Source organism: Beta vulgaris, chromosome 1 (assembly GCF_026745355.1).
Source record: "Beta vulgaris subsp. vulgaris cultivar EL10 chromosome 1, EL10.2, whole genome shotgun sequence".
NCBI lineage: Eukaryota > Viridiplantae > Streptophyta > Magnoliopsida > Caryophyllales > Amaranthaceae > Beta > Beta vulgaris.
The window spans coordinates 50,253,120-50,266,390 of NC_079202.1; the positions used below are offsets into that span (position 1 = coordinate 50,253,120).

At 36.0% G+C, this 13,271-nt stretch overlaps 3 protein-coding genes across 7 annotated transcripts; 2 read left to right on the plus strand and 1 right to left on the minus strand.

Annotated features, from left to right (window-relative positions):
- Window positions 1-335: 335 nt before the first annotated feature.
- LOC104893314 (aspartic proteinase nepenthesin-1) lies at window positions 336-1,580 on the minus strand. Its single transcript, XM_010679412.3, has one exon. The coding sequence runs from the start codon at window positions 1,578-1,580 to the stop codon at window positions 336-338; it is 1,245 nt and encodes a 414-aa protein (XP_010677714.1).
- A 4,238-nt stretch (window positions 1,581-5,818) lies between these two features.
- On the plus strand, window positions 5,819-11,504 carry LOC104891113 (general transcription and DNA repair factor IIH subunit TFB4). 5 transcript variants are annotated; one of them, XR_789747.4, is made up of 12 exons: window positions 5,833-6,007; window positions 6,088-6,188; window positions 6,265-6,556; window positions 6,659-6,705; window positions 7,179-7,216; window positions 7,313-7,358; window positions 9,467-9,520; window positions 9,610-9,678; window positions 9,799-9,875; window positions 10,021-10,116; window positions 10,856-10,999; window positions 11,265-11,504. XR_789747.4 is itself a non-coding variant. In XM_010676765.4 (12 exons), the coding sequence occupies exons 1-11, from the start codon at window positions 5,977-5,979 to the stop codon at window positions 10,923-10,925; spliced, it is 921 nt and encodes a 306-aa protein (XP_010675067.1). In that variant the 5' UTR covers window positions 5,833-5,976; the 3' UTR covers window positions 10,926-10,972; window positions 11,265-11,504. The 5 variants fall into 5 exon arrangements, 3 of the variants coding, with proteins under 3 accessions (XP_048497568.1, XP_010675067.1, XP_010675078.1); XR_008968948.1 differs by having other exon boundaries at window positions 10,856-10,993; XM_010676765.4 differs by having other exon boundaries at window positions 10,856-10,972.
- On the plus strand, window positions 11,293-12,963 carry LOC104891131 (hypothetical protein). The gene is made up of 2 exons (XM_010676786.4): window positions 11,293-11,434; window positions 11,982-12,963. Exon 2 carries the CDS (start codon window positions 11,996-11,998, stop codon window positions 12,881-12,883), a length of 888 nt encoding a protein of 295 aa, XP_010675088.1. The 5' UTR covers window positions 11,293-11,434; window positions 11,982-11,995; the 3' UTR covers window positions 12,884-12,963.
- Window positions 12,964-13,271: the final 308 nt, after the last annotated feature.

Below are 13,271 nucleotides of genomic sequence, written 5' to 3' on the forward strand. Positions count from 1 at the left end.
CTAAGCATAATAAATTTTTTTGGGTCCCCCTTTCGGAAACCCCAAAGTAAGAAGAATTTCCTTTAAATTATCTTCGCACAATGTCATTCAGCCAGATGCCCAACAAGCCCCAATCCCCCCTATCGATAGTGAAAAAGCATTAGTTCTAATTGTATTAGGAGATCTAATGTGATTTGTATTAGGAGACCTAATGTGATAAAAACATATCTTACAAAATATATCCTATAACAAAGTAGATATGGAAGAGAATTATATTCTCGATCCCATAACAGTAATTGGCGGTCTTGCCTGTACATAGGCCTTATATGTATAGCTAAGTTGAAGGTAAGTTGAATCTAATCGTAAGCACATTGAGATGGAAAGAAGGAGACAGTCTGTTTCTCCAGATCATGTAGAACTACAAAGTTCTGTTGGAGCTGGCTTCCAAGTAATGACATGCCATTACTTGGCATGATTGTTAGGCACATCGTCCTCGCTCTCTTATCCTCAGTTAAGTAGTTATCTTTAGGTAGCTCCAACACCACATTGCCCTCGAAGTGGAGTTTCAGTTTAGGATAATTAAAGCTTGAAGCATTTCTACCAGTTGGGGTCTGAAAGCACAAATCTAAGTCTGTTGTATATGGGAAGAACACAACATGCAGCCTTGTGCGCGTTATGAACTCTTGCTTCAGAACCTGGTAAGCTTCTTGAACCAAGTATGTTAATGTAGTTCCTGTGTCGAGGATTACCCCACCACTCCCATCTTTCTTAATCTCGAATGTGGTTTTCGTTATCGGAAGAAGAATATCATCAAGAGATATCGCTACCAGAGATAAATAGTAATGTGATGGTGATGCAGGGTTTACCAAGATTGGAGTGCTCTGAGAATTACTAGCATTATTGCAACCCTTATCAGCCAAAGACCCAAAAGAAAGTGTACCCTTCATATTTTCTCCTAGCATAGGCAAGCAATATGAGAATTTTTTCGACTTAAGCTGCGAAACGAGGGATAGAGGTCCACGCCCAAGACCGACGATGCCTGCCACTATATCTAGACCTGAACCGCTATTGTTGTCCCCACAACCAAATGCTATGTTCGGTATGGACACGTTTAGTATATAGTCGCCTAGAATGAAAGTATCTGTTGCAAGGTACCCTCGTGTGAAAGATTTGTCCCCGTATAAGGTCTTGTATTTACACAAATTTGTCTCGCATTTTTTCGTTCTTGAGCCAGTACATAAACTGTTAGTACAAGGAAGAGGTGAGAACGAGGATGAAGTATTTGGGTTAAATATAGAGGTGGGTTGATGATAGCAAGTATAACAAGGCATGCATTGTGTCCAAATGAGATCACTACCTGTATCCATGATGACAGCGAATCGTTGAGGAGGAGTTCCGAGAGACAGGCTCATAATGAACTCTTCTTCAGCTTGAAAAACTAATGACTCAAAATTAGGATAGGGTGTTGAGTTTGGAGCTGGTGTGTTGAACCTTTTACGCTTGATGACATGTCGAATTAATTGCATTATGGTAAGATCTAGATTGGAATGTGGACGTGCTATATCAACTTGAAAGCTCACTTGAGGAGAAGAGGTGACCATCAATGAGGAGGGTTTGGTCGATGCTAAAGGAACTGGGAGACTGATGAAGATAAAAGTGAAAGAGGAAGGAAACAAGATCAGTAGACTCCTTGTGAACATGTTGAAATAACTATAAAATTTTAGTAATTTTGCCTCTAGTTTTTCCTTTATATACTTGCTCATTTGGAATTACTTGTATATGATTCCCATTTAATTTCATAATTAACAACTTGATATGATTTTGTAAATTACTTTTTTAAACAACTGTGTTTTTGTAAGATCTTCTCATTATTACACTTTAGTATAAGTGTATGAGAAGATTCAACTATAATTAATCCTTAATGAGATGTGCCTCTTTTTTTTTTTTTTATGAAGGTCGATATATTTCTTAATTTTAAATTCATGCAACGATATGTTTGATTTATGTTATACTAATATTTTACGAGTAGCTAATAGGTTATGATATAATCACTTTTTAATTTGGATCATGTAAACCAAAAAGGTGCTATCCTTTTTATTTGTCATTTTTTGGAACAAACATATAACATGGATATCTTAAAGACCTTATAGGTGGACAAGGAATGTGGATGTCATACAATTTCGTTCATTTATTCATTTGATGTTGATAACGCTTGCTAGCTTGCTCATTGATGTTTACTAAGTTTGAAGATGTTACGAATGTCGGGTATATAATAATATTGAGTCGCAAATTGCATCAAAAGGTCAACCAAAATCAATCTCTCTTTTTTTTTTTTTGAGGGGTCCAAAATCAATCTTTTTAAATGACATTAAGGTGTAATCGATGTTAGTATAGATGATTATTTAGTTTTTCTTTTCTTTTTTTTCAACATGAGAAATGAGGTTTTAGTTGAGTGATAAAGATATTAAAAGTTGGTGCATATATTTTCCACAAAGATGAGAGACCAATCTTTTTTATTGGAGACCTTAGTGTTTCTGCCTAGAAACTAGTCAAAGAAGTGATTTGTAGTAGGAATGTAATCCCGAGTTGGAATGTGATTCCGAGTTGGAATGTGATCCCGAGTCTTGTCATTGCAGATCCTGCAAAACACAATGAAAAACTGGCGTGAGGGTGTACTCTAGAAAATTCTTCTGACGCTCAAGTCAGTTGAGATTGAGGTAGAGAGAGATGGTGAGTAAATGTAGAGAAAGATGCTTTGGCTTTTATAGGTGAAAATTTCATACCTTTGACTGATGAGACAACCCCTATTTATAGAGGATGAGACCTCTAATAAATGAGGACATTTTAGTCAGCTCCAGCTGGTGGAGGATTATCTCCCCTTGATGCAGGAGTATTTTAATAATTTCACCATAGATGAGTCAGTCTAAGAAATGGGCCAAACAATTAGTATAGATGATTGAATGAATGCAACAATTTTCTTCTTTCTATTTTTTGTATGATTTTTACCTTTGAAATTACCAAAATATCCTTATTAAAAAAATTAAAACACATATTATATTACCCAAATCAAATTAAGTACAAATCTAATTAAAATTAATCTACCTAAACATCAACCCCCTCTCTCTTTAATACCACCTCCACCCACCACCCACCACCATTTCTCTCTCCTCCATCCTCCATCATTATCTCCCCTCCATCCTTCATCATCATTTTTCTCACCACCACCACCACCACCACCACCATCGCTATTATCACCGATGTTCGTCCTTTGTCCTACGCCACCCACCACCGTCATCATCACCTTCGTTCCACCTTCGATCTCTTCCCCCACCAGCCCAAAACCACATTCGCTCCACGGTCGACGTCCGTACTCTATCGTCCGTCCTCTGTCTTTCATTCCAACCCAAAATCGCCGGCGTCCTCTTCCTTTGCTCTACCTTCCTCCATTCTCTTGCGATTTCTCTCTCTTCTCGATCTGTTTCTCTCGTCTTCAAGTTGTTGTGGAGGTGGAGTGGGTTTTGATGGCAGGTGTTTTTTATGGTGGTTTTTATGGAGTGGGTTTTAAGTGGTGCTTTTGACGGTGGTTTATGAAGTGGATTTAGGGTTTAGATGGTGGTGGTGCTTTTGACGGTGGTTTATGAAGTGGATTTAGGGTGTAGATGGTGGTGGTGCTTTTGACGGTGGTTATGGCGGTACGGTGGTGGTAGTAGGATATGGTAGTAGTGGTTGTTTAGTGGTGGTGATGGCAGCATGAGTGGTGGAAGTGATGGCAGCAGGACCCACTTTCTCTCTCCACTTAAATGTAATCACATGCCCCTTCTTTTTTCTAATCACCCCTTAAGAAATTTCAACTAGGAGTCCGTGCCACTCCAATTGTTGCGTTTAAAACGAAACGGAGGTAGTACAACTTTCGAGGTGATCTTAAACGAATGATTTTGACCTTCAAAATGAATTTTTTTAAAGATGGAGGCCACCAAGCGCCCTTTAAGGAAACTAATTTTGTCAAGTCGATCAAAATGAGTACCAATAAAGTAATTTCTGGGCACAAGTTTCATCTTGATCTTAAACGAGCGATTTTGACATTCAAAATGTATATTTTTGAAAAACGGGTGTATTAGTACTCATAATTGATCGGCTTGTCGAAATTCATGTCCATAAAGAACGCTTGGTGGCATCCGTTTTTCAAAAAAGTCATGGGAATGTCAAACCATCCGTTTAAGATTGTTTTCGAAACTCGTGTCCAAAAATTAAAGGTTAACAAACTAACCTAGGTTATACAACTAACTGACTTTTAATGGTAATTATTAACTAGGCAACGAAATTAACATATAACCAAGGAGAATTTCTCAGAAAAGAACTTAATAAGTAAATTCTTTTTATTTTCTTAAACATTTAATATTTTAGAGCTTGTCATGGGATGAAGGAAGGAGGAATAGACGAATAGTAGTTTTTTTTTTCATCAATCCTCAATATGGTGAAGAGGGTTGGAGAGTTCAGAAACTAAAAAAATATTAGCTTTGTAATTCCAAGCCTATATGAACACTAGATTATCAAACAAGTCGTTGTTCAATTACAGGATTTTTTTTTAAAAAAATAATTGGTAAGAAGAATCTCTAGGTTGCCTCGTACAGGGCCCTCACCCAGAGGCACATTACAAGCCAAACACCCCCAACTTAAATCCCAAGCAAATGTTTGGGGTAAGAATTGAACCCTAAACTTTGCTAGGGAAGATGGGAAATTATGTTCTCAATAGAAATTCCCATGATTTTTTTGAATTTGATAGTTCTTTGGTTCACATGAAGTGGAGAAAATGGGGGAAATGAAAATTCATAGGAAATTGAAATCCCATAAAACGTGGAAATTTATTACCCTATCCCCCCTTGGTCATTCAAAATTCCCACATCAATTCATGAGAATATAAATTCGTCAACCAAACATATTGTTTTAATAGATTGAAGGGAAAAGTCTCACATTATTATTGACCCCAAAGGGGATATTTATAGTACATCATATAAAACCTAACTTACGTAGAATTAGGAAAACATATCCTAAACTAAATATAATACGAATAATATACTTACCTAATATCATAAGAAAACTATCTCTATTATATAAGCCAAGGGAGGAGGTGTGGTGTCCTCTTTTGAAGTGACTAAAATACCCTTAATGATCTAATTAATTGAATGAAAAAAATTACAAAAGCAAATCATTTAAAAATTCTCATTCCAACTTGCCATTTAAAACAAGTTTAAAATGGTATATGCATCAAATAATTCAATCAAAAATTAAATGGACAAAATATTTATACCTTATAAAAAAAGATGACATACATAACGTGCACATGAAAAGTCTGAACATTCACTACCTTTGATACTCTTTAATTCAGTTAAACCAACTCATTATTTTTGTTCTTTCTGTTTAATATTCATTTACAAAAAATTAATGTTAACAATAACTCACAATCTTTTTATTTTTTTACATTAGCGAATTAATATATCTAAATTCATCTAACTGTTGAATTTTTCACATTTAAGTTTAATCATAAATAAAGTACGAATGGAGTATCTAATAGAATAACAAATTTTGAAATTAATGCACGCATCGCGTGCATATGAAGGCTAGTACTCATTAGTCTAGGACTAATATAATATACTTACCATAACTCTAATACATATTAATCAATTTTCTAAAAATTACGTAAGGAAAATAATTCTTAGAAAATGAAATTCGTAACGAGAATTAAATTCCTATATATATTAAACAAAAATTAAATAATTCTTAAAAAATAAAACTCGTAACGAGAATTAAATTCCTATATATACCAAACAACCACCCAGTTTCGAAGAAACACCAAATTGAAAATTTGTTTAATCTTTAGCAGGGAAACGATTCCAGTAATAATGACACAGAATAATTTGTGTAATAGTAAATGAGAGTAGACTGTAGAGTGAGCAAAGCAAAGCGAAGTCTCTCCTCCTACGCAATATTCCGGCAGCAATGGCTCCGGTTGCTTCGAAGCTTTACACAGGTAATGATGCACACTTTCTCTCTCCTCTATCACTTCATCATAAATCTCACACAAATTCCCACTTTTTTGTTTTGTTGCAGACGATGTGAGTTTGGTGGTACTATTACTCGACACTAATCCTTATTTCTGGACTTCTTCTTCACCTTCATCTTCTCTCTCCTTCTCCCATTTTCTCTCTCACGTAAAACCCTAAACCCTAATTATTTCTCTCTCTCCTTTTATCCATCCCTCTCACTTTCTCTCTCCTCTTTTTGCAGGTTCTCTCATTCGTCAATTCAATTTTGCTTCTCAATCAGCTCAATCAAGTGGTCATCATTGCAACTGGTCATAATACATGTGGTTACATTTTCGATTCGTCGTTATCTTCGGTTTCTTCATCGATTTCTTCCAATCAGAGCTCCGATAATGCTACAATGCCGAGTTTTTGTTCTGATGTGATGAAGAATTTGGAGGAATTTGTCACTAAAGATGAGAGTTTGAGCTCCGTTGATGTTGTTCATGGCGTCGATTCCTCCCTTTTATCGGGTTCCCTGTCCATGGCTCTTTGTTGTATCCTTTAACTTGGTTTCTTAGGATTGTTTTTTGAGTATATTCGAAAGTTAATTATGTTGGAAGATTTTTTTTTTTGTTTGAATTGATATGTGGGAATAGATATTCAGCGTGTTTTTCGATCAGGGCCGCTTCATCCTCAGCCAAGAGTGAGTTCTTGATTGTTGTTTGTGTTCATGTTTTTTTTTTTTTTTTTTGGTAGGTGCTTGATCATTGTTTATGTTGCATTTTGTTGTGTTACTTAATGATAAGTTTTCTATTAGATAACGGTTGTTTGTATTATATGTTGTGTTCAGTTTATTTGAATAATCTAGTCTTTGAGAAATTGTTTATGGATTTTGTGATACTTGCTCTGATTTTAATGAAATCATGCTTGTGAACTCACCACATTCGTTTTTCCCTGTCACTGTTGTTAAGCATTCTTGATATATTGTTGTCTTACCTGGATATTTTATGCCATTTTAGAGCACTTGTATGCATCCATCGGCATTCTCAGGATTAAGTATAGGTGACTGTGATTTCGGTTGCAGTCTGTATATGATGCCAAATGAAGAATGCCAGTTGCTTGTAACTTGAGATAAATTTTTGAAGTAGTTTAGTGATTTTTGTGTTCTAATGGCAGATATTATGCCTGCATGGATCCCCTGATGGACCTGAGCAGTATGTCTTTTACCCTCTTTTCTGTCCCCTCTTCTTTTTCTGTCATTCTCCATTATAATGTGGTCTTACAATTTTCTTTCATTTGCCTTTCCTCAGATATGTTGCTGTGATGAATGCCATCTTCTCAGCTCAGCGCTCTATGGTACTTCAACTTATAACTGCTCGATAAGAACGTGTTTGGTACCTAGTTGATCAATGTATTGAAAATTTTATCCCCAGCTGTTGTCTTTCGAGCTATTTTTAACTTAGTCACATGGTCCACATCTTGAGCCTTATTGAGCTATTTTCTGGAACCATGGAAGCTTCTTGAACATCAAGTTGTTTCTTAAATATAAAATGTGGGTTCCTTGTTCTGTGTATGTGATAATATGAGTGGATTGGAAGACCACCATAAGCTTTGTTGCAGAAAAGTGTCTATATAGCAAGGGCTCATGAAATTCGGATCTATATCCTATAGAATAGGGACTCTTCCGATGGCTCCGCCTACTTTTGGGCAGCAATAATGCCTACTTCATTGTGGGCGCGAGGCCCAAGTGTGGGACTAAATAAATGAATTGAAACAAAGAGCAGCAAGAAATAATTTGGTAGTAATACATATTTGTCGCAGACTTGGCTGTCTACATGCATAGGCATATAATTTACATATTGAAGTCATTTTACTAGTTTTGTTGATTTGAGGGACTATATTGGCCTCAAAGGTAGTGGATTTTAGGCAAATTTTGGGTTCTTTTTTATTTGGCAGGTATATTACATATGTTATCAGGATCATTAAGCTAGTTTCTGGAGATGTTATTTTGGTAGCGCATTTTTCAATTTATTATTGTGTCTTACTCAATTTTGCGAGGTGCGTTCTTAGGAATATTGCATATTGTAGTGTCAGAGTGAGTGCTAGTCTCGTATCTTGGAACCTGTATGTACAGGTCCTTTGGAAAGGTTTCAGAGGTTTGATGTTGTGGTTTTTTTTTTTTTTGGAGTATTTTGTAGCTGACTAGTTCTTGCAGTTCCTCACTATAATAGTCTGTGTAGTTCCTTCCTAGTCGTGTGTGGGCACGATTGTTGCTTTCTTTGTAGTGGAACTTTTTCCTCTCAGTTATTACTAGTGGTATCAATGCCAGGTGCATACCATCTTGGAGTAGTGATGAGGTGGAGCATGGACCACCTTTAAAAATGTTTGAAGATTGATGACTCCCGTGGTAGATATTGGAGAAGATAGGGTCTTGGAGTAGTGATGGCAATTGATTATAATTTTGGTGCGTGTTCCGTTTATATATTAGGAGATGATATTATTTTCATATCTTGTCAGCTTGTTCTAAACTAATTTTGTTTACTTAATTACAGGGATGTGTAATTAGAGAATATTTTAGTACATACTGTTTTGGTAGGTTTGAGATATTGTATGGTATTAGAATTTCTGTTAGAGACCATTATAAGTAGAGGTGGTAGGATATCTAGGAAGGTGGCTCACTCTTGTTATTGAAGTAAGATCGGAGTGGAGATATTCCAACTTTTGGAGTTTTATCAAGCGTGGTTAGTAAGTACTTGTTGAGATAATGATGGCTAATTGAGGATTTGTCTTTGGCGTTAGAAGTCACAAATCAAAGTGGATGCTAGTTTGATGGAGAGAGTTTTTGTGGCTTTCTTGTGTATAAAGTTATCTATGGAAGTCTTTAGAAGCAATAATGAAGTTTGAAGTGTAGAGAGCAGTAGCTTAAGAAATGAAAATTATCATTGTTTTTTTTGAAGTTCAGTAATTATTGAGGTTTAGGTTTAGCTATTGCTTTGTGGCTGTTACTTAAAGTTTATTCTCATAATATTATGGTAACTCGAGAAGATTGTATATGGTTCCACATTAGGTATGACTTTAAAATGAGCTGATTGCCTGATTTGAGATTCAAACAGAATATTGATTCTGTCAACTCTTTGAGGATGGTATTGAATTTTAGTACAACTCAATTTAAGAAAGGAATGCTTTGCACCTCGCAGATGTTGTACTACCTTGTATTGTATAAAATATTGCGTCTTCTCTTTTTCTGTATCATTTAAGCCCGGTTATTCTTTTTGTGAGTCTTTTAGAGCATTATACATCAAGTTGTTCATACATATCTGAAATACTTTTGTCATGAAATTCCCTTTAAATAGGATATACAAGTTATATTCACCCTACATGCACCCAGGCAAACCCATTATATGTTATCACTTGCTCTCGTTTGTTGTTTCCGTTTATGTTATGTTTAGTTTATCTACATGTAGGTACCAATTGATTCTTGTGTTATCGGAGGACAACATTCTGCCTTCTTGCAGCAGGTAGCGTTTGTTGCTTTTTCTTTTTGGTTGTTGGGTTTAATAATCTATTAGGAAATTTTGAAATAAATACCCTCTGATATGCTGCACAGGCATCTTATATTACTGGTGGTGTCTATTTGAAACCACAGCAACTAGAAGGGCTATTTCAATATCTTTCTGTAAGTTTGTTGCTGTTTGATGTTTATTATAACCTGGCAGTGACTCTCTACAATTTTGTTTTGCTCACCCTCTCCCCCCTGCTGCCTCTTTAGTGGACTTAATGTGCTTATTGTATGCAGACTGTATTTGCTACTGATTTGCACTCCAGGAACTTCATACAGCTGCCAAAACCTGTAGGCGTTGATTTCCGTGCTTCGTAAGTTAATTGTTCCCTTGCATTAGCTTTAAAATATTGAAATTCTTTGTTTGTATTCTCTAAACACGGTCCCTTAAAACTGTCAAGCTAATGGTGCTTTACATGGTTTCTATATTTGCTGATGCCAACTTCGGAAAACTTGCAGGTGCTTTTGTCACAAAAACACGATAGATATGGGTTACATATGTTCGGTCTGCTTGTCGATATTTTGTATGCACCACAAGAAATGTTCAACATGTGGGTGAGTAACTTTTCTCAAAACATCTTAAGATGAATTTTTCTGCAGTTATTCGCTGTACAGCATATAAATGAGTGAAGCTGCCACCCTTTGTTGGTCTTTGATCCTGTATAGCATTCTGGCCTTAACAAACTTAGTATGGTTCAAACTTCAAAGAGGTTGTATAAGCAATATATATTGGCTGTTGCGCACTACATGATAGCAGGGGTTATATCTCATTTTTGGCTTGATTTTAATTTTCTTCTCTCTCACTTGGTTGCTGACATTTTGCAATGACCACATATTTAGTTTATTGTACAAGTTCTCTACCTTTTGATTTGCTTGTCGTTTTCATCATCTGCTCAAGGCTGGTGTATGCAGTGAAGCATTGGAAAACTCTGCAGTAAATATCTCATTTTGATTTGCTTGATATCTTTACATATCAATAAACCAAACTATGATATTCTTACATATTTCTTTCACATTTCATGATCAATGAAACGAAACAATATTAGATTGTTTAGTAAGAATGTAAGATCATGAATATTTACTTTTAGTTCTTGGGTCTCCACGATTCCTAATTCTTTGACAATTGCATATTGTGTTTCCATATTTACATTTTCTGTTTCTTTTCAACATAGGGACATAGTTCCTTCCATCAGTTTCAGAGGTCACGTTCATATAGTGGTCTTTCTATCTATACTTTTTTTTTTTCCTTCTGATAGCATTGTGTTCTATGCTTTGAATAATAATGTGAAAGCAGGTCACTTTATGGTCGAGCCCAGTCAGATGCATCATCAACATCAGGTCAGAAGAGAAAAGAGCCATCATGATAAATGTTTCCCTGCTTTGCTCAACTTGGTATCCAGCTCAAGTGAAGGTATTGGCACAAGCACAACTAGTATGGGTACAATTTGAATCCATCACAACATATACTTCCTTTAATTTCCTTTTTATTGCAACACTTTGATATTAACTCTCTCCTACGCACAATTTTGATCATGGAATTTATAATTATCTCTATTAATTAAAGGTTGATATTTTAGATAACATAGTACAAAAGTCAAAGTGTTGCAACTAAAATAACTGGAGGAAGTAGTATTAGTATATAATTTCTTCATACCCCCTTTTCACCTTGGATCAACTTAATTATACACCAAATGTATTTGCAGGGTTATTTTCACTTGTGGCAACATGCTTCTGTGGCTCTAGGACCTTGTTTGCGGAGGACCAAAACCTCTGGTCATACACACTTGAACTGCCAATCTGCTCCTTCCACTCATAAAAGCAATCGCAATCAAAGGATAGCAGGACCACTAGACAGTTTTTACCGTTTCTTCTGGTTAGGCCTAATTTGTTAGCATTGTGTTTTTTCCCTACAATTCATGGACAAAAAAAGTCGTTTTCCTTAATAGCTTCAGTGTTTTTTTTTTGTTTTTTTTTTTTTTTTTGGTTGATTGTTTTGTAGAGTTTGATAATAAACAGCAGGCGTTGCTATTTTTGGGAAATTTATTCATCGCTTTTGTACAGTGTCTTCTAAAAGATTAAATTTGTATCTAGACATGTATCCAAAGAAGAATGAGAAGATTCGTGTCTTATTATAAATGTTTTTAGAAAATTCTTTATAACAAAAAAAGAAAAGAAAAGAAGAAGACAGGCATGAAGTGGTTGGTCCCTGAAAGTTCCTTGCAATGTTGGATAAACGATTTATTTTGCTGGAGAATGTGATTGTGGAATGTGGACCCATGTCCATCCATGTGCCTAAATGGAATCAACAGTGATCCACAACTCTATAATTTTAGAGCTAACTCATTTATATGGTTATGGTTCGTGTCACTATTCAGAACTATTTTGAGCCTCCCTTCCTCTCTCCATCTTATCTCATACAGCATACCTGCTATTCATGGATGAGAACCACGTCCACCATCCGCTCCTCCCCTTGGCAAGCCATGCAGCAAGGCCAGCAACCACTTACACCGCTACTGACATGGTCACTTCGACATCAAGCGACGGCACTAAGATCAAATCATCCAACTACGCTATATTAATCCGTTTCCTTGTGATCCTCTTAATCGGGGTCATCTCCGTATGGGCGAACCATGAGGCGTCAAAAGGGTTCGTGATCATGGCTGTCAACAACATGAAGAACACACCAGCCGGAGAGAAATTCACTCTCTTCTACATCTCCAATGATGAAGCCATCCGGTTAGTTCAAAGAAGTTCTCTTTTTGCTGCCCAAGTACTTTTTCCTGGTGATCATAGCATACCTGAGAAGCTCATTATTGAAGTTGAAATCCAGCTAGTGAGCCATAATGTAACCAATGATCATATGGTTGCCTTGAAGTATTTTGGACAAAAGAACAAGTATGTACTATCTATAAACCCTCTTGTCATGGAATTTGATGATTTTAGATATAGGATTAGGAAGGTAATCCAAAGAGGCATGGCAGAAATATTGCTGTTTAATCAGCAAAACAGAGTTCCAAAGACCTTGGTAGATGGAATGGTTGAATATATAAGCGACTTGGCGGGATTTGGTGGTCAGACGCTGGTGTTGAACGCGAGAAATTTCAGCTGGAAGTGTTGGGAGGATCAAGACCCAAGACTGGTGGCTAGGTTTCTGGCTTATGGTGAGAAGAAAAGTGAAGGATTTGTTGGAAAATTGAACCAAGAAATGAATAAAGATGGTTGGTCTGAGAGAATGATGGATAAAGTACTTGGAATGCCAGCCATATTTTTGTGTGTATCATTACAAGATTCCATGATTAATAACGAGCCAGTGAGGATATGATCTGTTAATTCAAGGTCTTTCTAAAAGTTCCTTATAGCATGATCAATGAATGATCCTATTTGGGATCATTATTTACTTTATTCATTTCTCACCCTTCTATTCATGATCTACAATTGATTTTAATGATCTCTTGACCCCGATGGATGATTTATAATTTTAGATCTTCACATTCTTTTCCCACTTTTTACCATACCCATCTATATATTCTCCCTCCTCAATCTCCTTCTATCTCATTTTTTTTATTATGAGTTATTGAATGTAAATAATTTTTATGTTAGTGATTAAAAACTATTAATAAAAAATAATTTCGTTAATGATGTCCATAATTAATTCTGTCCAATCCTAACCATTAGATTGGAGAGATGAAGAAGGTTGGATGTGCGTCATG